Here is a 26,071-nt window from a genome sequence, read left to right as displayed (position 1 = left end):
GCAAGCTGTCCGTCTGTTCCATTGGACTTCACTGACACCTGGTGGTGAAATAGGTTTGATAAAATACAAAAAAAGATAGCGAAGGCATGGGAACTTTTAGCTGGAAACATTATCATCGGGTTATGTGATGATGGAGGATATCGTTTTTCAAACATAATGGCCTGTTAGCATTGCTCAGTACGAAATAAATAGGGTTGTTGATTGTTGCGTTCTCCTGACAGGGATTGGAATCATCAAACCACTAAATGGCAATAAATGATGTTGATTCCTGTCTTTAATAAGGAGCTAAAGTGATAAATAAGATGGTTAAACTACCGACCAGCTCTCACCACCATCCCACAGCTCTGTGTTTGGGAGAGGAGATGCTGGAGAAATAAATGTGGTGATGAGGCTGCGTTGGTGCTCAAACAATACAAAGCCTCCTCACAGCCTTTACACAGTGTGGATCATCCAGATTACAGCCAAGTAAAAGGAAATGTTCATCAATGAAACGTTTTAATGATTAACACAAATCGCAGTGATCTTTAAAATCCCTTTTATAGCTTTTCTTCCATGCTTCTCTTCATTTTAATATATCCACAGTATATATTGTATTATATTGGCTTGTCTACTGTGCCTGGCTTGTATTCTGTAATTGCTGCAGGGAAAGCCTTTGTGCGAGTTCATTATCACTTCAGATGTAAGCCACAGTGCTCATGCTTTACCTCTGTGTTAAAGCTCTTGCAATAAATGCAGGTTTAGTTTCCTGAGCAACAACCCACCACTGCCCTACAGGAGCTGGATCTGCTGTATTACAACCATTGACTTGTGAGTATGAGGTACATTTAACTCTCCTGCAAATCTTTTTTTTTTTCTCTTAGGGAAGCAGCCAATGGCTTTCTTGAGGTTAGATCTGATAATGAAAATCATACGAGGAATGATTGTTGAATTTCATGAAAATTTGATTTTCTTGTCACCTTTCCCAGGCATGACACAGAGCAGATCGGTGGCAGCCACTGGTATTTCTTATGTCCACTAGACGGCAGAAGTGAGCTGAGTAAGACAATTCGCAACTTAGTGAAGAGTGCTGCTATGATGTGGTAAGAAGCAGAACAAAATATAAAAATGTATCAACCCTGCGCCAAGGAGCACATTGAGACATTTTAAAAACATATTTCCAAACAGACGTGCTCCCTCTTTCTCCCTTTTCATATAAATAAGTATTATTAATATGCAGGTTTGCTTAAAATTCTTCTCTTACAATTAAATATTACAGTTGCCAGGTTTCAACAAAGATTTGGTTGTAAAATGTTCAGCTTGTATCATTTACTACATGTGATATTAATTAATCCGTAATCTTGTTACGTGTTTTTATAATAATAAATAACTTTATTTGTACAGCACTTATTCGAAACAAGGTTACAAAGCCAAACTCCATGGCAATGAATTTACTAAAATAAAAGGGATTGAATTCAGCTCAATTTTAAGAGCCAAATCATAACGTATCAAGGTCGGGGAAATTTATAGAGAAACCAAACAGTTCCAACAATGAGCAGCACGTTGGCGGCTGTGGGGAGAAAAAACTCCCTCATTAACTGGAAGAAACCTCTAGGAGAGTCAGATTCATGATCCTTGTACAACCCTTGACTTACATAGAAAATCCACTCGAATCATTATTGTCTGATGCAGAATAATTGCAGTGGGTTTGTGTGCAAATGCATAGATTAGAAAGTGAAGTGTTCAGAAGTGAAAGTCACATTTGTATCTTAAAACCAAACCCCAGTCTCAAATGTCAGTTTTCAATTTGCACAAGATCAACCTGCAATGCTGAGAAAGTAACTAACTTTGACAAAATATTACTTTGCTTGACATTCATTTCTATTATTTCCTCCCCATTACCTGTCACGAGACATCCGTAGTCTGCAAGTTGGTCTTCATTTTGTGCAAAGCTGGCAGGAAACCAGCGACTGACAGCAGAGGAGATACCAACTGGCACGATTTTTAAAAGATAAGCGATGAAAAAAAATGGTGACATACCCTTTTAAGGTGACCCTATAAAGTTAAATTCCATATCAAGTATAACTGGGGATTTTACAGAGGGGTTCTCTGCAAGATGGGCAACTGTAAAATACATTTCCTTCAACCTAAAGCACAACATTTGTGATATGAAAACAATAAGTGAAAAATAGGTTATATATGAAAAAACACAAAATCCTTGTGTAGTTGTATATATGGTGAAACTCAAATATGCCCTCATAATGTAAATCTCTACTTCACACACACAAGCCCTTCACTCTGTGGCTGGTGACTGCACACATGGAAAAAAAACAAAGACGCTTTTATTTTGTAGTGACATCAAGATCATCCGTACTTCTACAGGCATAGTTGAAATTATTTATAAAAACTTTATTTTCTTCTTTTTCAACTCAACAGCTGTTTCTCTTGGAAAACACTCCCAAGTGAAAAACCCGAACCACGAAACATGGTACATACATCAAACAGCACACAGCGCCATCTACGTCATCGAAAAAAAGTACACAGTCTACAGTGGGAGAAAGCTTGAAAGAAAGAAAAAGAAGAAAAAATGAACAACGGATTATGGTAATGAAGGATATATCGCAAGAAGTGTAGGCTGAGATTTCCACACGAGCGAAGGAAGTGGGAGACAGACGAAGAAATGAAATGGGGGGGGAAGTATTTTTAATACTGTGATGTCATGTCTGTCGGACAAACACAAAGTACGTCTTCAAGTCTTCTCTAAATTCCAAGTTGCTCTTCGTCCCGTTTGCAACTGATACTTCTGGCAACAAGAAACTTCTGCTCTGATGGGGGGGGGGGTGCTGTCTGTATGTTAATCCTCAACAGGGTCATGCAGAGCGGTTACATTCATTAGGGCCGTGCCAGAGAAACAAAACAACCTAGGATTGTGATAGAGAAAATAAATGTTGTATATATATATATATATATATATTCTGTGCACATAGATACTCCTTTTCTATTTGGCTTATACATCAGCTGAGCAAAGCGATTTCTTCCTGAGGTGCAAGGCTTTTTTTTTTTTCAATGACACGCAATCTAGTGAGTGTTCTTGTGTGCGAATGTGTTTGTGTCAAGTGGAGGCAGTGTGTGTGTGTTTGTGGGGTGGGGGGGTGGTAAAGTCAGCATTTTTTACTAGAGCAAACAGGTGACGCACGATGAAACACCAATCTTGAAATCTCAACAAGCCCAAAAGCCAGAGGCAGAGGGCGGACTGACTCAACTCCACAGGCTTGTGTATGTCGCCATGACACAACGACAGAGAGCTGGAGAAGTCAGACGGGAGCAGCCCTGCCTCCTGGTGGTCAAACACGCCGACCAGACATGAGCCTTTCTTCAGGTTAGTGGTTTCAAGCGTTACAAAAAACAAAAACAAAAAAAGCAACAACCAGCCAACAGAGTCAGTGAGCAGACGTCTTCATGCACGGCAAATGTAAATTCCAAGAACCCCCCCAAAAACCCCCAATGACCGTACCTGCTGGTGTGGATGTGGTTGCAGAAAAACAAGAACAGGAAAGTAACAATGACGGTCAGTAGAATGATGCGAGGTAGCATTGATGAGGGGGACGGAGGGACCTGAGAGGACGAGCAGGCAGCGGCGGGGAAATGCTTCATTAAGCATCTCTGTGTACAGACAGAAGAGAGATAGCCCTGTGAGAGCGAGGGAGGGGCGTAGACCTCCCTGCTGCATATCAGCTGGTGACAAAATCCGAACAAATACATTGTACACTCGACCCAACTGTGTGTTTGTCTATGTGCGCGTGTGTGCGCACCGTGTTGTGCTGTGCTGTGCTGATCTGTGTGCCGTCAGTCGCAATGAGAGTGACTCTGCCTTTAGGTTAGTGTACACAGACTTGAAAAAAAACTTGTTTAGAGTGAAACGTCTTCACTAGTTTCTTTTTTGTCAAAGGGCAAGTTCCGTGTGTCACTTTAAAAATACTGATAACCCATTTACAAAGAAGAGAATAGAACAAAATAAAAACATTCAGCTGTTAAAAGGACTTCATACAGTAGCATATTGTTTAAATCGGTTCAAAATCAACCGGAGATGCATGCACGATGTGAATGAACATATTTCTTCTTTTCTGTTTTTCACCATACTGTAACATTGTAGGTTTCTGCATTTATACCTAATCTGTTTTACAAACACTAACGGACACAAACAAAAACTAAGAGAAGTCACTGACGTGCATGCTCTCATGCTGCAAAGAAAAAAAAAAGATCACAACCATTATTAACATTTCACATTATAGCTATCAGAAACAAAAGAGCAGTGGATGGAATTAAACAATGAGAGACGTCAATGCGAGTGGGGCAGGTTGGGAGGCAGGGTTCGTTTGGTTGTTGTCGCAGGTGAAAAGGGTCCGAGGGTCATGACTGCTGGCCGCCCCACTGGCTCTCCACCGGCCGCCGGAGGAGCTCCTCCACGTGCCTCGCCACGTCCATGGTGTCGTCCAGGTCGAAGTCCCCGTCCGCGTCCAGCATCGAGTCGCTCCTGACACAGGACACAGATAGGGGTCACCCAGAGTCAGACACGCTGGCAGCACATCACCAAAAAAAAAAGAAAAAGAAGCAGAAGCAACAACACACTCTTTACCGGGACAAACGACACAAAGACGCTCTCTCAGAGCAGCTCATAGAAGGGACTCACATAGGTGGGTATATGCCGTAGGTGTGAGGGTGACTGACAGGTGCCGGCGATGCGCCGTGATCCATGTAGGTTTGGTTCCCACCTGTTGGGTCTGGATTGGCTGTTGCAAACCTGCACACACACACACACACACACACAAACACACACATAGATAAAACTCTATGTTCATCAGTTGCCTAAGCAACTAACCTCAGCGTGTTTTCCAGGCCCCGCTGCATCATTACGGCCGTTCTCCGTGGTGCGGATGAAGCAGCCGCGGGGAAAGGCACGGAGCAGGGCTCGCTAACTAACAAGCCTAACTCTAATGATGAGTGGAAGACAAGCTCTCTCAGGAACCCTGGCCCTCCCTAATTGGCCTCCTCCAACTGTAACAGCTGACTAATAGCTGATCTGAATTCAGGCTCCAATATTTAGTGATTAACTCTAAATGTTGCCACAGAGGGGGAAAAAAACCCCCCACTGGTGGTTGGGGGGTGAGAGCAGGATGAAAGATGAACAGGAAGCGTTATACTCACTCGGGCACCACTTGTTTGATCTGCGGCTTCACGTAGCCGTCCACAGCTTTAGCTTTAAAACAAACAGGCACAGGGAGAGAGAATGAGTGACGGCTCGGAGCGGTTATTCTACAGCAGTGAAGACGTCTCTTCACCACGGGGGCTGTGCAGCCGCTATATGGCACCTTGAGAGTAATACAGCCAATGCAAACACAGGGTTGCTTACAGAGGGGCGGGGTGTAATACTTGGAGAACACCTCATCCTTGGCCCTGTCGGGGTAGAGGAACAGGAGGTGGTTGAGATCGCTGATGCGGTCGGCCAGAGAGCGAATGGAGAAGTCTTTGGTTGTGTAGGGCATGAGGTTCCAGACCATTCTCTCACCTGGAGAAACACAGCGCCCCCACCGCAGAGTCAGGAGAATTACAATAATAGCAATTCAATATTTTGGTTCCTCCAGCATATTGTTCTGTTCAGCTGGACTGCAGTGGTTTTATCTCTGAGGAGGTTATATTTTCACCCATGTCTGTTTGTCAACAGGATTATGCAAAAATTACACTGCAGATTTCCACATCATACCTGCTTTATTAGGATTTTCCGCCACCCAGGCTATTGTAATTCCTCCGATCTCAGAGTCACTAAAGCGCAGAAGGAAAGTACCGTTGGGTTTGGACATCAGCATGTCCTGAGCCTGCTGCTTGTTCACGAAGCCCAAGATGGCCCTGAAAAAAGGAGAGAGGAGAGACATATAGAAAATGTGTCTTGTGCTTCCCCCTCAGCGCGTTTCCCCTCCGAGTTTACTGGCGAGAGTGGCTAGGCGGCTCCCCGGGGTGCCGTGGAACATCATGCAAGTGAAACATTGCCTGCGTTTTCGAGACTGACAAAATGGGGACAGGAGAAAGAAAAAATACTTTCACGGAGCATGAAGTCCAGCTGTCAAAATGAAAAAAGAGAGGTAGCGCTTTTATTTTTCTGTTCTGACTCACGTTTCAGCCAAACTACTGAAGCTGTCAGGAAAAAAGAAGAAAAAAAACCTCTCTGCAGTTTCCTTACCCGTCATTCCAGTGTGGTTTAAGATGCTTTTTTGTGAGCTCCATCACACCATCAAACCACTGCCAAAATGTGAAGTTCCTCCCTGGCAAGCTTTCCTGTAGAAGAAAAGGGGGGTTGAGGGAAAAATATTATTTAAAAAGACCACAGACGTGTTCAGACGATATCAAGTCAACCGGGGCCAGAAATACAGAGAAAAACAAAAATGTCCTCATGCTAGTCGTATTTATGGTTTTAACCGAGCGAACATATGTGTCTGTGTGTGTGTGTCTGTGTGTGTGTGTGTTTAGCCTGTACACAAGACTGTGAAGCGCTTGCAACTTGATGTTCCTGTAATCTAATGAGACCGATGGTGTGTGGTGAATGTGAGAGGGTTTTCCGCCATCGCCAGCTGCTTCGAGCCAGAAAATGAGACCTCCAGCCTTTCAGTGTGTGGACAAACAGGTCCATTAAGATAAAGACCCGGCTGCCAATGAGGCGTTCTCAGTCAATTCGACTGCAGAATCTGCAGAACGGGGGAGCGGGGACGCCGCAAATGGAGCAAGAAATATTTCTATGTGTGAATAATCCACCAGTAGTAAATTATTCTGCCGAGAACATGCGCAGCGGTGAGAATGGTTTACTAAAACTGGCCTGTGGGCCTTTTAAAAAATGCAAAGAGGAGAAACCCACATTCTAAATGCAGCAGGATAAAAACCCAGTACATTAAAAGTGATGATTAAAGATAGACTGATCCTTATAGGAGCTGTGTGTTTACATTCACGGAGGAGAGGCCGTGGAGAGCCACGAGAGAAAGAGACCCTGGAACTGACCCTGTTAAACTGTGACCAGGTCATTGTTATGCTGCGGTAGTCGTCGGAGTTGTTGCTCGAGCTGCTGAAGGCCTTCTGAGCCAGGAACACCAGGTTCTCCTCGGACAGGCCTCGGTTGCTCTGCACCTCGGCCTTGTACTTCATGTTGACGGCGTCACACAGCTGCGGCCAGAGCACCTTGTCTGGCACGAGGAAAGGCACCCGTCCCTGCGGACACAAGGGAGACAGCGGAGGATTTACACGGGCTTCATAGACGGGAGCGAGGCAGCGGCAGGAGGCGATAAACACTGTCAGAGATAAACTGTGCAAATATGAGCACAGAGTGAACACAGCTATTCCCAGAGTAGCACTGTTTTTATATCGCTTCATTGAATCTGCAGGGATAGCTACATATTTATCTTCTCACTGTTATTCTAACTTTGAGCTTCACTCTGCAGAATCATGTACAAATCATCTGCAGAGCGGTTCCAGGCAGTACAGAGCTCAGCTGCCAGGCTTTTTAACACATCTACCCGTTTTAAGCCTCTTTACACTGGCTTTCAAGACCTTTAAGAATTGATTTCAATTTTCTTTTAAGAACTTACAAGGCTCTTAAGGGTCTGAGTTCTCATTCTATCCTTGATCCTTTATCCCCATACAACCCTGATCGTACTTTGAGATCCTCTGGAAGTTTGAACTGTTCCAGACTCTGGACTGAGGAATAAGGGGGACAGAGCTCAGAGGGGAGATCCTGCAGAGTCAGTTGCTTCCTTTAAATCAAAGCTTAACATGTACTTTCATCATATCTGCACTCACTGATTCGGCCTAATTGTAGTCTTTTTATTCTTTATTTTATTCTAAATGTATTCTTTTGAGTTTATCAGTGAAGCACTTTGTAACATTTTTTGATAAATGTAATACGAATATATTGCAATATTAAAAATGTTTTATTATTATAGTCATGGTATGTAGTACCTAAAAAACATTGAGAAACAGGACTATATAAATATTTGGAATTTATATTTGATACAATAAGTAATCAATTGTTTATCATCGCAACCTAGCACTACACATTCTTTTTTAAATGTACAATATTCATGTATAAATCCATGCACAACAATATAATTAGGTACATTAGACACACGTCGAAATAAAAATTGTGAACTCAGACACAATTAAGCAATTATTTACTCACCGGCTCCGCAAAAGCATTGTCCCACAGCACTGTTGCTGTGGCGTTATTGTCTTGACTACCATGAACTATCACCACCACAGGCAGTGATAACGTCTGTTCAGAGAGAGAGAGAGGGGGGGGGGGGGGGGGGTGCATCAGTGCAAGAAAGCTACAGGATCTAAAGATACTGAACAAACATGGCATGGCCTTCATTGTGGAGCTCTTTAAAACATCATAATTTATACCAGTGGGAAGACGACAGAGGAACAACACCAGTGGACGCTAAAGGTCTCCTGACTCAGGGTTTACAAACGTACAGATTCCTGTTAAGGCAGAAGCACGAATGGATTGTGTGTGTGTGTGTGTGTGTGTGTGTGTGTGTGTGTCAAGGTTCAGGTAGTTGCTTCTTCCCCCCCCCTGTCTGTCTGGACCCTCTTACCTTCACTTGAAAAACAAGCTCATTGCCTCCAACACTAAACTGGGACTCGAACAGGATGGTGAATTTCTCCTCTGTGACAGATTCCGCCCCTCGCCTGTCCGATCGCTTGATCCTCTTCAAAGACTACATGAAAGATGTGTAACAATCAGGTAAATGCTGCACATTTAGCCTGTGTAGTCAGGCTGACAAAACACACATCATAGATACAGTATGGTTCACACATGCATAATTCACTTTTGAGTCACAGAACAGGGCTGACATGTAAATAATCCATGGAAGGCTCGGGGGATTGTTGTAAACAAGTTGTGTGATGTACAGAGATGCTCTACAGAGGCTGTACACTGATCCACTAAAAGGACTTCTGAGTTACTATGTATGTGCAGCACACACTGTACTGAATTACCCACACTGCACTATCACAAGATAATGAGCCTGGGTGGTGCAGTGCATCTTAACTGTCTTTCTTCTAAATCCTAAAAGATCCAAGTCGATTACTATTAATTTATTGTGTAAATCCCCAAACTATTGGAACTGCATTTACAAGTACAGATATTTCAGCCCAAGTGGATACATTTTTATAACCTCTGCCAAGGAGGCTATCATTTCCTCTGCGTTTGGTTGTCAGTCAGCAGGACTATGTATAAAACAGCTGGACTGATTACTACTAACTCTGGTGGAAGGATGAAGTATTGGTCCAGAAAGAACCCTTTACATTTTGGTCAGGGGGGGCCGATCCAGGAATTTTGACAACATTTAGTTTATTTCCGCAAAAATAATTCTTGGATCTTGAAAAAAAAAAATGGGGCATGTTTAGGGGACTGATATTTATGAGCTTGTGCAATTTAGTGCAGGTCCAAATTAAAATCTGAATGGAGTGAATTAAACTGTGTTTCATAAGGGGACAGTTAGGCCTAGACAGTGATATACGCTCTCCTCAGAGCTAGTTTATTGCATTTTATATAAATTGTAGCTATATGACCATTTTACCATCCATTTCCATAAAACTGAAGCACATAACAATCGGTAATTGCCTCACTTAAAAGCGACCTACTTTACATCTTGCATGCAGATGGAAATTTGACAGTTTTTATTCAATTTTACCCAATTCAATGTCTTAGTGTATCTGAATTGAAAGCATCGAGCAAATAAACAATTGGAGCTTTTGAATAAAGGAATCACTGACTTCTTTTTTGGTATAATTCTAATTTAAATGATTGAGCAGCCAATTACACTGGTGACGTCATTTCTATAATGTCAAATCAAATATTCGACCCAGTGCTGTTGCAGAAGTTCCATGATAAGTGAATCCACCATCCTGCTGTTTTCCTAAGTTTGGGTCATTATCTTGCTGCACGATGAACCCCTGACCAGCCAGACTGTTATCCTTCTACTATCTTTTTCTCACCATTCTGATAGCAATAGTACTAAGTCCTGCACCATATACCATTCTAATAGTACATCCATAGGAGCTGACAGAGCTTATCATGGGTAACCTGTCTGAATTGTGTAGACTCATTTTGAGAAAGAATTCAGAAAGGTTGGAAGATAATGTCTTTATTTCCCAAATTCTATGAAATGTATGATTCCTCAAATTTTGGTGACCTTAACCTTTTCCAAATCCCAGTTCAAGAGTATTCAGTGGACCTGTAATTCTTTTACTTTAAATAAAAGTAGACAAATTGAGGTGTTCTAAAACTCTGTTACACAGGGACAAGGCTGTAATATCAATTTGGGCTTTGATATCATTTCAAATGAATTCTTTAGCCACTTCCTGCCGTATGAAGGACATAATAGTCAATTCATTTCCTGTAGCTTCCTGACGAATAAACCCCTCTGCTCGCTGCAGACACTCACCATGTTCCTGAAGTGAGCGCTGAGAGTGCCTGTGGTCTGATGGTACTCCATCACACAGTTATTGTTGAGAATCTCCCCGCTGCTGTCACTGAAAGAGAAAGGAGATCAAATAGTCAATAAGCTGCTGCTGTCTGCTGTGACGCACTTTCCGGAACTAATTAAAACAAAGTGATTCTCAATTAGACTCCAGGAGCAGAACAAAACACCCCCACTCAGCACAGAAATTATGTTTATACTCCTCTTTTCATATAAGTGGAGGGTTTAACAACCACCTTCTTTATCTTCTCTACATGACAAAACAGCGAGCAGATGTGCCTGAGCTGTGGATCTGAGTCGCACCGAGTGCTTCAGATGACAAACAGCAGATGATGGCCGAGCTGTTGAATTGCTCCCTCATTTTACTACTTGCTGTCAGATTGACCTACAGTCTTGGAAGGTTTCTATTAGCCAGGAGGAATGTGGACCGAGGCTGCGGAACAGGCTAAATGTGGATTCTGCATCCACACCATAGATTCCTCGGAGGAATTGTTCAAGGTCCAGCAATGTCTCCGCGGTGAGGTTTGGAAACACACTGGGCCAGAGTTCATCCTGGGATCCAATCGTCTTTGCAGAAAACCTAGACTTCTTGTCTTAATGGCGCCATGGGAGATCAATGCAGTGTCCCAACTAAAGGAAGTGGGGCTACTAAAAAATAAATGTTCATTCAAAAAGAGGGCAGCAGACGGATCACATGCTGCTTCTACAGCGTGAAAGGACATGCGTGACTCCCTGAAACACAACAGAATAGATTTTCTGTTTCAAATAAACCACATTGTTAATATTTCCAAGTAGCGGATGAATGACTCAAATAATCTAGTGTCCTTTGTAATTGTTAGTGTTTTCTTTGGTTATCAAAGCAGTGGACCTACTTCCTTGTGTTCTCGTTCTTCAGCAGGGCCTTGGCTTGCTGTTCGCTGATGATGGTGGCTTTGACCTGGGGAGGGTTCATGTGCACGTTCAACTTCCCCCCCACCAAGAGTCGTACCGTGGCCGCGAACTTGGTTTGGGTTTTTAACACCTGTGGAGGCTGTTTCTCAATAATAAAGGTGCTGTGGAGACACAAAGAGGAAAACAGAAGAAAGTGATTTAGTTCAAGTGCACATAATATTACATGGTAAGTTGAACTCTCGCCACGAAACCCCATATTTCAAAAACGAATGAAAAGAACTGAATCTTATTAAAGACTAAGATAAAATATTTATTATTGGTCCGTATCGATAATAATCACACAAACAAAGTATTTTAAATTTAAAGACTCATCTTTGCTCCTCAGTGAAGGTTGTGGTTTTAATCTCTTCTTTGTGAGCAGAGAATGAGACTTTACAAAACTGAATGCGAACGATGTATGTTTACAATATTGAAAGAAACCGTCACCATTGAGATGGAGTCATGCTAGAGATGATAAAAACCCGGGGTTCCTTTAAGGTCTCCGCACCAGCACATTTGAGTCTTTGAACATTGGCCTTATAAAATGACTTCAACCATGTGCGTTAAGCGGAGGGTCATGAAAGAAGTCACTGTTCAGCAAACTACCAGAGTAAACAGATCTTTTCTTCTGATGAGGTCGGTTTGCTTCCCCGTCGCCGGATTTCCACATTAGCGCACAAAGAGCACGAAGCGAGGCAACAGCAGACGCAACCTAATAATTAAGCCTGCGGGCTCGGAGGGAGCTCAGAAACAAACACACTCTGTTGTTATGAGCCATTCAGGCGCCCTCGTCTGCATCTGGACTAAGTGGTGTCGAGGAGACGAAACCCGGCACATCCCCTGCTTGAAACCTGCCGAGCTTCAGCAGAATACATGGAGGATGTTGTTGAGAAGGCTGTGTCGGTTCAGTGCGTGATAGCGGTGCATTACTGTCTGCTCGCAGGCCCGTCTGCAGTCAATAACAAATCGCTGTGACAGTGACACTGCTTCTCACTATCTTATGGGTCCACGGAGGGGCAATCTTCTTGGAGAGTGGGAGAGGAGGCCGTCAGAAACCTCAGATTACTTCCTGGTCAGAGACGGTGGAAGGCTTAAAGGCACTGGCAGATGTGCCGCCAGGTCCAGAAATGATGCAGGGAGACAACTGCATGTCAGATGGTGGATGGGCCTGCTTCACTTTATTTTAATCTCTGGCACACAGCATGTTCTGCGTCTCTGCAGATTTCTCTAGGTGCATTAAACCACCATCCTTTCTACGGGGGCATTTACATTCAGTTCTGACTCGTCTCCTTCACTCTCCTCATCCTTCGCAGCAGATTTTGAATGAAGGCTGGATGACACAATGTCTTAAATGTGATGTCTGGTGACCAAGAAGAACTTGCTCTGGCTTAACATGAGGGCTCAGATTGGAACAAATTTAGACGGGACACACTTTAACTTAGTATACTGCAGCTAAACCAGCTTGACGGGTATTTCAACACATTCATACTATGGTAGTTCTCACCTGCATCTTAATAAACACAAACCCAGCCTAATCAAAATTATAATCTACCTACTAATTCCACAAAAGTCTGGCTTCGCATTTGGCATGTGTATTGTAAAAGGCCCAGAGGTTGGTGACAAACCATAGTGGCCAACGACTGGGTCAAACCCTCAGGTCAGAATCTGTTTGGTAATTGGTCACTTGTTTTATTGCTGCAATGCTTCATATTGAGCTGAATGGCAGACCTTTTATTTTGAAAACATTAGAACCTGGGTCTGAATATTGTGTCGATTGCTTAAAAGACCTCTGAACTCTCCTGAAATCATTTAAATTTAAAAATGAACCATTTAAGTGACCAATAATAAAGAAATTTCAGTTTCGTTTTTCTTTTTTTATAAAATCTTCGTTGCAGATGATCCAGGATAAATCAACAGAAGACAATAACAAAGAGGCAGTATTTTGTAGAACTGTTTGAAGAGGACTCGCTAATGGCAAGGAATGATTCTAAAGTAGCTCAAGCGCATTAACCCAGACCAAGGACAAGGAGGACCCTGTTTATATTCTGTGTGTTAATTCTCTAAACTAGTGTTAGGTTTCATTGTTAGAGGTGGGGAAAGCCATTCGCGTGCTGGATAATAACTGCCTTGACACACACAGGAAGCGATGCAGCCTGTTAGTAACAGCCTCACACTCCTTTTGGTTTATGAATTAACACTGGATCAGGACCTCATTCAATCACTGCTAATGCAAACCAAACATATCCTGCTGCCAGCTCTTCACACAAAACCAGCCAAAACGAAAAGATTTCATTGTATAGCACACAGAAAACAAGAATGTATAAGATATTGTTTATGACAACTGTGTCTGCAAAAGAAGGGAGCCAAGAAAAAAGAAGGATCAGCCACATCGAGCTGTTAGATGAAGAGCTGCAGGCTCCCCTTCCAGTCCCCAGCAAACTTTCATGTGCACTGCTGCTGCTGCATGGAAAATTACTCACACCACGCAAAGCACAAAATCCGATTGTGCTCACCATTATTTCTGACTGACTTCAACAGAAGCAGTGTTTGTTTGGTTGCACAGTCAACAGTAACTGAGTGAGTAATATCTGCGCTTGCAAGACTGAAATTTCTCGAAACTTTGACGGCTCTTTCTGGAAAGGGAATTCTTCAGTGTTACCCGCTGGTCATATAGCGATGCGTTGAATCCAGAGATGACAAGCAAACAGCCCCACATCCTGTCGCTCCCCTAAAGTGGACTTAATCCAGAAATGGATAAATTTGATGCCTGAGTCATTTAATTTTAGCAACAGATCCTATCTCTCGCTCTCTGTTGCCTTCAAAAACAACAAAAGTTGTGTAAGTCCGATTTGTTTCCATACAGGCCAGCCCTGATTGCAGGAAAGGGCGATTCCCTTAATATAAGATAACACCCCAACTCACACATTCGTATTGACAGTGATTGAAATTCGAATCACCTTTTGGTCAAATTCTGTCCATTCTGTGTCCGTGCTGAGGTAAAAAACATTTTCCCTATACGGCCCTGTCTCTGTAAATAGGAAACAGACAAAGTGCCTTGGACTGAGTCGAAAACTCAATCACAGCCAATCAGTGGTCAGGCTCCTGAACGGGTTAGGGGGAAAGAAGAGGACAAATAGGGAAGATGTGGAAACGGGAGCAAGGCAAAGGAAATCATGCTAACATGCTGAAGTGTAATCGCATTGTCAAGAAAGAAAGATACACAAGTTTGCTAGCACAGTTGAATTATTGTTGTGTTGTGTTTTAGATGCTTTGTTTATATGTTTCGGTTTAGCTATGAGAAACAGTCCCCGACACCACAGCGTATAAGATTTCGACATAGAACTCTCTTTTTTTCCAGGTAGCCCATTGGTGTTGCCATGGAAATAAGCATCCATACATAACAGGGGTGGAGCTTCTGAGGGAGTTGGGGGGGAACTTTTTTGCTGTCGAGTTCCAACATGGATTGTTTATAAAGATGAATGACATGACAGCTCCCGAAAACTGAAGTCAAAGGGTCTAAATCGCCCCCTGGTGACTGACTCTAGCATAGGTCATGAACCCTGCCTACTTCCTGTTAGAGAATGGGACAGGGTCCAAATAAAAGGTCAAAGTACATGTCAGATAACTTTTTCTCAAAAAACTGTTGTCACTTAAATACATTCCAATGTAAATTTTTCAGGGAAGTTTGGTTTTAATTAGTTAATTTATGTTGTAAAAACGAAGTGAAATGTCATAATTGACGGCTGAGACTGACTGAAAATTGGGCGAGCATGTGTATAAACAGCAAGGTGTTTAACACACTCACTCACTCTCTCACTCAAGCTCACACAAAGAAACACACACCACATACCTGGTGACCAATGCTGAAATAATATCTGTGATAGTGCTGTTGAGTTCGTTGAGCAGCTCTTCGATGGGGCCAGGAATGGGCAGCTGTTGTCTAAGGTGCTCCGCTCTCCGGATCTGCTGCCTGTTCTGCCAGATAGTTTCTGCCAGCTTCTCACACCTGAGACACACACACACACACACGTAGGAATTAGGCCAAAGGACAGATACAGCAGAAGGTCCATAATAATAGTATAAAACGGAACACAGCAGCGTATACGCTCTGCACTTCCCCGGGAGTTTCTCCAGCCAACCCCTAGTAAAAACTCTGGAGAATATCTGAATGAGCACACTCACGCTAAACAAGTAGAAGATACCAATGAAAATGTCAACGGGGAAAGACAGTGAGAATGTGGATGTTTATAAAAGATGCTGCTCTCAATGTCCTGTAAACAAAAACATGGAATTAATACGCTACGTCCTGGATCCTTCATGAGAATCTCATGCTGCATTGATCATCTATGAAAGGCAAACTCTGATGAAAGTCCGGATCAAATTGTCAGGACATTCTCCGGAGTTCATGTCATTATGAACTCTGGTCAGCTGAGCTGTGGAGGGGTTTGGGGGATGGGGGTGCCAGCCAAAGGGGGGGGGATGGGTGGGGGGGGGTGTGGTAAAGTTAGAGATGGATGACAGGAAGTAAAAATCTCTGACCCGTGCACGTACATGGTGCATTCTCTCTTAAGAGGTAGAATGATTTCCCCCGGATACATTTTTTTTAGGATAATGCATGTCTGAAAACAGCTCAGGATAGTTTAAAGAACCAATGAAATCCCTGAATATACAGGGAAGGGTGTTTTTGCTCCAAGAAATAGGCAGATGACCACAGAACACAGTCAGTTGGATAATACGGGATTAAAAGATGTCATTGCCTGTCTCTCTTATTAGGGGGCCAAATAAACCCAGTGGTTGTCAATTTCAAGCTTGTATCTTGTGACCTTATGTATTGTTAGGGAGTCTTGGGGCTGTGATCTTGGTGGGAGGTGGACAAGAAACTCACCAGGACTGCAGGATGTCCAGGCCTCCCTCCGGCGGGCCCCCGTTGCCTGCCAGCTGTTGCCGTCTCTTCCACTGGATTAGCTCGTCATCCAGAATGATGGTCTGCTGCTTCCTCAACAGCTGCAGCGTTTTCTGGTGCTTCTCTGCAAGGTCCTGCGCGCAGAGCGACAAAGAAACGCACAGCCTAGGAATCACTGTGGAGTATTTATTTGTACTCCGTGGAGAGGCTGACATACCATCAAAAACCGGCATTATACACATGCACCTATACACAATGAAATTCAAGTCCTACCAGTCTGTATTTCTGTAGTGTGTTGGCTTCCCTGGTCAGCCATGCCTCCACTGTGGCTCTCTTGCTCATGAGGGCGGGCTCCCGTAGCTGTCTGTCAGCAGGGGGCAGTGTGGTCAGGCTGGTCAGCTGAGCTGTGGAGGGGTTGGGGGGTGGGGTTCATGCCAGCCAAAGGAGGGGGACGGGTGGGATAAAGTTAGAGATGGATGACAGGAAGTAAATATCTCTGACCTGTGGACGTACATGGTGCATTATCCCTTAAGAGGCAGAATGATTTCCTAAGGATACACATTTTTTAGGATGATGCAGCCGACAGTGAGGTTCCCTGCTCTGAGTGATGCCACATAGGATCCTGGTTGCTGTGTTATAGAAGCTCAAGCTTTTATCTTCTCTATTGCTGAGCGAGAGCTGTCGAACGGATACACCTTGATATCTCAAAGATTTATTCAAAACATATTTTTGCTTGAAGCAGCATGACACTGTCACACTGGGTCAGTGAGCTGTACACCCATCACACAGCGCTTACCGCAATTTGTTGTCAAGGACATTATGCTTTCACCAACATTTGTTTGTTTGTTTTTTATACGAGATCAAATTAAATCAACAAAACAGATATCCGTGTAGCTTGATGGAAATATATGCTTTGAGTCAGGGAAGAACCAAATTCAATGGGTGTGTCCAGGAATTTAGTTTTGTACTTTTCTTTAGGATTGCAAGATAAGAATACTTTCTATATTTTCTCAGGGCGATATTCATGGTAACTCACTAATTAAGAAAAAATCTGGATTTTCTCATATTAATCTCTTGATTATCTTTCATATCAATCAATTATTAAAACTAGCTCACATTAGTGAAAACTGACAGATGATAGTGTTGATTTTGTTCAAATTACCTTAAAGCAAAACACATACAAAAAAAAAATCTGTAAAGGCACAAATGTGCACATTTAAAAGGGTCAACCAGAACTCGTTAAGCATGTGTGGTAAATGACTTTGATAAATAATAAAATATCAAAACTGTTGTAGCCCTCAGGTCTCACCCTGGATGCGGAGGCTCTCCTGGTACTGGATGATGAAATACTCTTGGTTGTGCTGGAGCTTGCGCAGATCATTCTCAGTGTCCTGGGTCATCAGGCGCAGCTCCTCAAAGGCCTGGTTTATCTGCTGGTATTTCTGAGACATGCTGTCCATCATCCCGCCCACAGGAGAGCTCGACTGTCAATTACAAGAAAAACGTGATTGAGAGACAAGCGAGCGGAGGAGGAGAGGCGGAGGAAATGACGAGTCAGGGAACAGAAATTGATAAGGTTGGTTTTTCCATCAGACGCTGCGTCAGCTGTAAATTGTTTGAATTGTCTGTCATCCTGTTTTTATGAAGGTTGTTAAGGCAAATGGCTGTTGAGGAGAAAGCTGAGCCCGGTCGCTGGGGGATGGGGAGCAGGAAAAACAAAATTTAGCTGGACACGATGCATTGACCCCTGTGCGTGGCGGTGGTGCTATTTGACTATGAAATCCCCAGTGGCCACAAGTAAAGTGGGAGCACTGCAAACAGAGAGGGAGGAAATGCATTTGCTTATCATACTGAGGCAGACTGCATGGTCAGTTAAAGCTCTGAACAAGAGCTCTATGGTGTCTTAAGGTTCAGAGTTAACAGGGTGGAATTCAATCAGCCCAAATATGCATTCCACTAATAGAAAAGGCATGTTGTGACTGGAAATCAATTCACCCCAGGAGCTGCTGAGAGTCAGATGTTTTACGCACTGCTGGCTTTATGGTTTTATAACCCAGTGCTTGTTATATCCGTGAAATATTCGACAGCCATTTTTGGACTGCCCTCCATATTGCAGCGTTTGCAGTGGAGATATACAAAGGGCTGCTTATACAAGGCCATTTTCCAGCATGATTGAATAAGTGGGAGTGCCTGTAGATATCACATTTATAATATAATCCGAGGAGATCGGCAGACTTTGGGAGATAAATGGGGGAAACAGAGGCTGGTTACACAATCCCCCACTATCTGAATCAGTCACCATTACGTGGTGGTGCTTGTGTTTGCGTTTGCAGGCTTTGTGCGGGCTATGAAGTAAATAATGCACGGAGAAGCCAAAGGTGTTTGCAAGTTCATATTTCAGCGAGGAGGTCTGCGCGGGGACCGATCTGCAGAAGTGTGCACGCAGGTGCAAACATGCACCATACTCACGTTTGTGGCCTCTCTGACGAGCCTCTGCTCCGTGTAGAGGATGTGTTTGATGCATCGGACCAACTCCAGAGGACAGCGGTCATACGTGCTCTGAAAGAAAAGGAGCACATGAGCCGTGTTAGGGCCGGTTAGCCCCTGAAGAGTGGAGCGGCCGCTGCAGACAGGCCTCGCCAATTTAGTCGCATCAAGGAGGCTCGGCGAGTTCTGGAGCCAGCGGCGCAGACACACTAAAACCCATTAGATGAGCCTAATGAGTCCCATCTCTGAAGCTCAACACTTTATATAGAGACATGACTCATTAGCATAGCCACACATTGTCCCTCACAAAAAAACGCACACACACACACACAGACACAAAGTCGAGTGGTTTATGTGTTATAGTACTATATTTTAAATTGCAGTTTCACTTTCAGTTAAAAAAAAAACACCGTTGGTGTCAGTTATTGTTGTTGTTTCCTGCTTCAAGTGAAACAATTAAGTTGCTATTGATCACAACGTTTTTTCGAGGTGACACCACAAGTGATGAGACAAAGATGACTGGGCATCAACAGTACACTGCCCACCTGCATTATTATGACTTTTTAAGGCTAGAGTGGAGTGCCAGCATTTGGAAAGTTGAATATGCCAGAACAGATGAAAACAAGAAAAAGCTGTGAGCTATAGGATTGCAGTTTCATTGTGCTCAGCAGCCCTCTCACCCTGTTTCTCTGGCCGGCTTTCGGGCAGATGGGAGAAAACAAACAGATCTGTGAACGGGGAGAGCTCGGTCATAAATAGCAGCGCTGGCCGGCGACCAAAGCCCTCACTTGAGCTGTCCTCTTGTTTTTCTCCTGGTGGATACAACCTGTTCTTAAAACATTTTGTTCACTGTGTACTCTTCCTCAGAACCAGGACAAGAGAGCCAAGCAGCTGTGCCTTCCAACCGCTTGCTTAACATCTTGTCACGTTAGTAAACAATCAAAAGCGTTTTGCTGAAAACACAACAACAGCCAGAGATTATCTCATTTCTTTAAATGTCCCTCTGGAGTTGCTTCTGGTTTATAAACTCTAGGTGCTTGAGGTTTCATTTTTCAAAGACCCATCAAACATTTTTATATGTCAGATTTGTTTTTCAAGTACTAGGGAAATTTATCTTTATATACTGATATATCTGACAAGACCCTGCTTTTTTTCTAACTTTGGCCAATATGAGCCCAATAGAGTTGTCCTGTCTGACTTCAAACCAAAGGTAAAAAGCCCCTCAGTGAAACACCATGTATGAACAGGACACTGTGGATTTTGTTCTGCTCGTTGGCCAATGGCATCAAGTCAAAGGATAAATCTAGCAAGGTGCTATAAATATTGTTGTGCAGTTCAGTTCTGGTGGCGGCTGAGACATATTTCCAAGAGACGCACCTTGAGCTGGTTGGCGTAGTGTCCCAGTTTGATTTTGAGGAGGAAGCCGTCTTCTCCCACCTGGTGCTCAGCCTTGTTCTGCAGCTCCTGTATCAGACTGTCCAGCAGGCGCTTGGCCTTTAACTCCTCCTGCGGGTTCTCCAGGTCTATGACATCCCTAAGAGACACACACGGGCATAGCAGACATGTATAAATGGATGCATATAGTTTGTGACTCTGATGTGTCGAAAAGAACAAACAGAAGTGGATGTGGAAAGAAATGGGACGAATACGCTGAATATGCTATCACGGACAAACAGGCTACACAAACATTTGTTGGCAAAACTGTGCAGACGTGCACGTTCTGTATGCACTGAGGAGCAACTCACCAGAGCTGGCCCTCTATCCACTGGGACAGATAATGCCGCACTTCGATGGGGAAGTGCTGACCATAGAGAGACTGCATCTGGTGCAGGGCATCTCCCTGGAGCTGCTGGGCCTGGATCCACACTGCCATCTTCAACACCCTGAGGGCAGAAAAGGGGGTTGGCTATAAATCAGAGAGCAGGGAATGAAGATTGAAGAGATGACGCAATGAAAGGGGATTTGAAAGAATTTGAAATAACTATGCACGTTCCACAGACTGGGATTTCTCCACCTGTCGAGGAGATGAAGAAAGAGAGACACCTGGTATCCAAAGAGTTTTGTGGGTGTGAGTATCTGGAATGCTCAGGCATGAATCGCAGGGAACACATGCTTTTTCAACTTAATCAATGTTTAGAATAACGATTTACACTATAGCAAAAGGAAGCCCAATCAAATAAAGAAAGGGTTCAAATGACCAAACACTTCTACTTTATTCTCCATTTGTTATAATTATGATTTTTGTCCCTTCACAACTAGATGCTGATTCTTTTAATTTGGAGGAGGACAGGTCTGGCTACCATGGATGACTTGTATGCTAACAGGTATCTGCAAATCGGGAACTATATCAGAGGAAATATTTCAAACTTGGAAACTTATAATTCTCCTGATGAACTTCAGTCCCCACTGAGAGCATCTGAGGACGTCCTAGGAGAGTGACACGGGAGTGGAGGTCTCAGAGAGGGTATGGGCTAATTGTCTTCTTAGCATCCACTCGAGACATCAGATAATTCAATGTAAGTAAGGTCATACACAGACTCCATTATTCACAGGTTGACTTTCACTCATTCTGCACATCCTTAGCTCTACTCTGTATCAAATGCAATCAATCTAATGGAACCCTGGCTCACATGTCTGGGTTTGCAGCAGACTCCACGAGTTCTGGTCAGACGTTTTTCATTATTACTAAGATGTCTATGGGGAAGATCCTCCTCCCGATGCAGAAACAGCCATTCTGGGCTGTTCACAGCAGTTAGAAACTTTAAATCGATACAGTATGGAATGATCATTACAAAGATGGTCTTTCTTATGGTCTGGAACAAATAGATGTCCCCGTGTTTTATTTAAGCTGGCTCACAGAGCTCTCCAGTACTTCTTATTTGGAGAAAGCCCGATATGAGATGTCAGGGAAAGAAAGTAGGTTTAAATTTGGCAACCCTTCGACTATATCACAGTACTGAGGGGACCTGCATGACACCTCCACACCTTTGTGGTTTTTCAACACTTGTCTCTTATTTGCTTTTCAAGGCACAATGTAATTGTATAGTTGAAAGGATGACCATAGTAACATTTGAAACATATGAAGAAGAGCGCATGATTTTTTGATACTGGAGGCCAGTCCTGGACGGCGTGAGAGTCTGGGGTAACATTAGCAGCTCTGTCCTGATCTTTATTAGACTGGGGTAAGTTTACACTCCAGCAACCGCAGCCAACATTAAGCGTGCCAATGTGTTACCTTACAAACACTTTGGTAAGTCCTACTAACTCAAGACCTTTTCTCTTGCAAAGTTAAAAGGGACCACAAGCAAAAAAAAATCCAAACATGCTTATTATAAAATACAATACTCAGTTTGACAGTTTTTGTCTTTTTCTGCATCTGCAAATGACCAAATTACTGGACGGGTTTTCCCGAAACTTGGTTGAAGAGCCCATTAAATCCTCTCTGGTAATAATGTGATGCATCTTGTGAAAAAAGTCTAGTATGTTAAGGGGACTTCCATCAATGAGTAAGTGCAATTTGCTGCAAATCCAAATAAAAAACTTGAATGGGAGGGACTGGTAAACTGAATTCGCGTGAGCATTGGAAAAGTGACAGGGAAGCAGAACTCAGCGAACAGCCGACTGATTCCCCCTGAGAAATGTTACAATAAGTAAAAAAATAAAAAAATAAAAGAAGTTCCTGCCATTTTAACTTTAAGGAAATCTACTTTGAAATGACAAATCAACAATGAATCGACACATAACCGGACACCGACCCTGTGACGAACCACTACAGGCGCACACAGTACACACAGTTTGGGGAAACGAAACCTACAACATACGGATGCTTCAGGTTTCGCCTCCACAACTGCAGCGGTTGAGCCCGTCATGATCGTCTTTCCTCTCAACATGTCAAACAACTGCTCTACATTGTGTGTATGGCTGTGTGTTGGTTGGGAGGACCTGGTGTTGTTGGGTCACTGCTGCCTGTTTCCAGTCAACACACCCACTCACCCCTTCTCAAAAGGGGCATAGTCACTGTCAGTAAAAGACTGAGTAAAATGAGTACGCGGGAAGTTTGTGGTGAATGTGTGTATGTGTGTGTGTGTGGTTAGTGTATGTGCGCATGCATGTTGTGTAATTGTAGGCGCTTGTGTACATTGTTCTGTGTGTATCTTTTGTGTGTCAACACGTAGCAGCACAGACAGAGCAATAAGGCAGAACAGAAAGTTGATCTACTTTATCTCTTTTATCTGTGTCTCATTTCATCTCTCATTCTCTCTCTCTTCCTCGCTCTCTCTCGGTGGCTCTCTCTCTGTGGCTCATTTCATTAGCTCAGCATAACTCCAGTTCATAATATCCACAATACCCACAAGGCATTCTGTACATTGCTGAAGCCAATCTCTGAGGGATGTTTCCTTGTCCTACTTTAAACTTGCATTTCCTCTCCAAGCTAGTCAGTAAAAGTTTACAGTTATTTGGGACATTGTCGTGGGTCTTGCATAAAAAGAGAAAACAGGAAGCTGCTTCCCTGCTCGGAATGAAACTGCATCAAATCGATGAGAATCCCATGACTTGCACAGATAAGATTTAGTTATCGGCCTAATGATACTGGAAAATAAATCAATTGAATGAAAACATCAAACCCTGTCATTAACCTTTCTTCTCATCTGGTCACCAGGCAGAGCACATGCACCCGGGCATGTCATGGAATAAATCACATAACCTCACAGATGTGGCAATGTGGGTACATCCACTGTATTCACCTCCGCCAAGGAATTTAGGTTTTCATCTGCCTTTGTTTGTTTGTTTGCTAATTAACAAGATTACGCAAAAACAACTTCTTGGAAAGATGTTTTGTGGGTTCCAGGAACAGTGGAGCAGATCCAGGTTGTTTTGCTTAAATTGTCTTTAACATTCTGAGATAGACTTTTTTTCAATTCATTTCTCAGAAAATAAAACGTGGACCTTGATGAAAAATCAGGCATGTCTTGGTGACTGATATTCATCATGATATTTATTCATGCAATTTGGTGCAGAGCCAAATGAAAATGTAGATTTTGTGAATGTAAATGCCGTTACATGAGGGGGCTGTTGGTCCTTGTTTTTTTTTTGTTTTTTGCTTGTTAGTTAGAGGGATTAAACAGATTACCACAAACTAGATGGAAGGATGTGGTTTGGGTCAGGAAAGAACATTTGGCCTGAAGATATTTTTTTTCACTTTCTTTAACATTGGTTGTTGTTCTGTTTGACAAGTTGCATGCGTATTTTGGTGGAGCTTAATGGAGTTCAAGGGTACTGTTGGGCCTTGGCGGAGATATGCACTCTCCAGAGTTATACAAGTGTGTGTCTAGGTAAGATGGGCTCAGAAAGATAATTCCACTCCTTACGGTATTCACTTCCTTAGACAATGAATCCTGTCAGCCTCTGCTAATGCCCCTGTACTATCACCCTGAGTGTTAACGTCAGCCTTTGACCTCCAAGCTTCATCCTATCCACTGAAGAACTAAAGCACAGACTTCAGTGAGCTGCTAGTAGTCGTATGAGTGGCTCACTTCTCCACAGACAGCAAGCTTTGCTCCATAAATCCTGACAGATTGTTCTGCATGGCCGATGACTTTGACGGTCATAAGTAAAGAGTCGCTTCGCACAGAACCGGTCATTGTGTTGAGAAAGCCATTCGTTAAGGCTATAATTTAATCACATCAGTAAATTATTTACCTAGTTGGCAAACTGAAACATTACATAACATTTAATGCTCATTCATCTTTGAGTTGTTTTTAGAATGATTCCAATTACAGACATAAGAAGACAAACACTATAAATGTCCATAAGACAACTAGAGCGCATATTCTGCCATGGCCAAACCTGATCTGTTTGTTTTTATGTAATTTTGCTTAGATACAAAACAACAAAATAATTTATTGAGTGTATTTCACCAGTTTATTATCTGCGAGGGCATCAGCACCCAAACTGTCAGCTGATTGGAACTAAACAGGAAGAGCATGAAACCTCTTTCTGTGACACCCACGGCGGTTCCCAGATTGTCTGTCTGTGCCATCCCCCTTTAATGCAGACATACAGACAACGCATGTAGTGCATGCTGGGAGCTAAAGTGTAGGCTGTGCAGCCAAAAGACAGGTGGAGAAACTGTGTGTTAACCAATCTGTCTGTCTCTTTAACAGCTATCGAGGGTGAAGGATCCAGGCTGGCCGTCATTAACGCCTCTGTTCTCACCTCCACGGGGAGAACGAGATGCTTCCCATCATCTGCTTCACTGTCACTAACCACAACATCCAAACATCCTGGCATGAACCTGAGATATGCCGAGTCCCCTTATCGTTTTCTCCCTTCTCCACTTAATCCATTTTACCAATAACGTTACTGCCAACTCAAAAAGAAAAATCTAGCTTACCTCTTGTTTTCAGCTCTGTGTTACCATGTAACAGCAGGAAACTCTAAAGAGGAGCACCACAAACCTGAGACAGAGAGACAGAGAGAGAGAGAGAGAGAGAGAGAGAGAGAGAGAGAAAGCATGAGGGAGAAAGCAGAAGGAGGAAGTGAGTCAAACTTTGGTGCTTCTGAGGAAGCTTCCCCCCCCACCAAAACCGGTGCATTGACAAAAAGCATGAGAGATTGAAGGCGAGCTGGAAAAGGGTGAAAGGGAAAGTCCACTGAACAGATTTCTCTTTATCCCGGTAGTGCCGGACACGTCAATAAAATAACATGATTTATGAGAATGGACAAATACCTCCCATTAATTCCTCGCTGATCAGTAAAAAGGCAACGCTCTCTTAGAGATGATACGAAGGAAACTGGGAACTACTGCGATTAAAAAGACATTTGTGGGAAAATAACGGATGTCAGGACTCTTAAAAAGCTATAAATACCTGAACAGATATTCTACATACTTTCGTTAAAAAATAAGAAAAAACTGACAGAAAATACAAAGATGTGATTGTGTACAATTACAGCAACTGCTGAGGGTCAAAAGTTGAATTCATATTAGATTAGTTGCAATTAAATTTGTATCTGTTTCAGCCCTGTGTCCTCTCTCACCCGTAATCAAAGCTTATCCAAAGTGGAAGAGATAATAATTCTTGAAATGCCGGTTGGTTGGTTTTAATCATAGACATGAACATAGAGATGGAAAACATGGAAGCTCCCTAAACGGTAAGTCAGAACATCTTAATCGCCTCCTATTGGCTGGCTGCAGTATGGGTCCTAAAAAGTATGTGACAAATACATTTTGGGTTCTTATCACACAGAT

At 43.1% G+C, this 26,071-nt stretch overlaps 1 protein-coding gene across 1 annotated transcript in view; it reads right to left on the bottom strand.

Moving 5' to 3' along the window:
• LOC133970975 (uncharacterized) overlaps positions 1–26,071 on the bottom strand; it is a gene marked incomplete at its 3' end in the record, with an annotated part of 129,961 nt that overhangs the window by 70,477 nt on the left and 33,413 nt on the right. The window contains 22 exon segments of the mRNA XM_062408141.1: positions 3,091–3,345; positions 3,495–3,519; positions 3,521–3,711; positions 4,174–4,217; positions 4,409–4,510; positions 4,667–4,777; positions 5,182–5,233; positions 5,387–5,542; positions 5,738–5,880; positions 6,212–6,306; positions 7,021–7,227; positions 8,195–8,287; positions 8,613–8,735; positions 10,467–10,554; positions 11,375–11,554; positions 15,283–15,438; positions 16,318–16,469; positions 16,609–16,739; positions 17,645–17,819; positions 18,805–18,894; positions 20,200–20,356; positions 20,568–20,705. Coding sequence (XP_062264125.1) covers positions 3,091–3,345; positions 3,495–3,519; positions 3,521–3,711; positions 4,174–4,217; positions 4,409–4,510; positions 4,667–4,777; positions 5,182–5,233; positions 5,387–5,542; positions 5,738–5,880; positions 6,212–6,306; positions 7,021–7,227; positions 8,195–8,287; positions 8,613–8,735; positions 10,467–10,554; positions 11,375–11,554; positions 15,283–15,438; positions 16,318–16,469; positions 16,609–16,739; positions 17,645–17,819; positions 18,805–18,894; positions 20,200–20,356; positions 20,568–20,695 — 2,854 coding nt within the window. The 5' untranslated portion in view covers positions 20,696–20,705.

This window comes from Platichthys flesus, chromosome 16, assembly GCF_949316205.1.
Source record: "Platichthys flesus chromosome 16, fPlaFle2.1, whole genome shotgun sequence".
NCBI lineage: Eukaryota > Metazoa > Chordata > Actinopteri > Pleuronectiformes > Pleuronectidae > Platichthys > Platichthys flesus.
The sequence above is the reverse complement of the archived record's forward strand: the minus strand, read 5'-3'. Positions and strand labels throughout refer to the sequence as shown.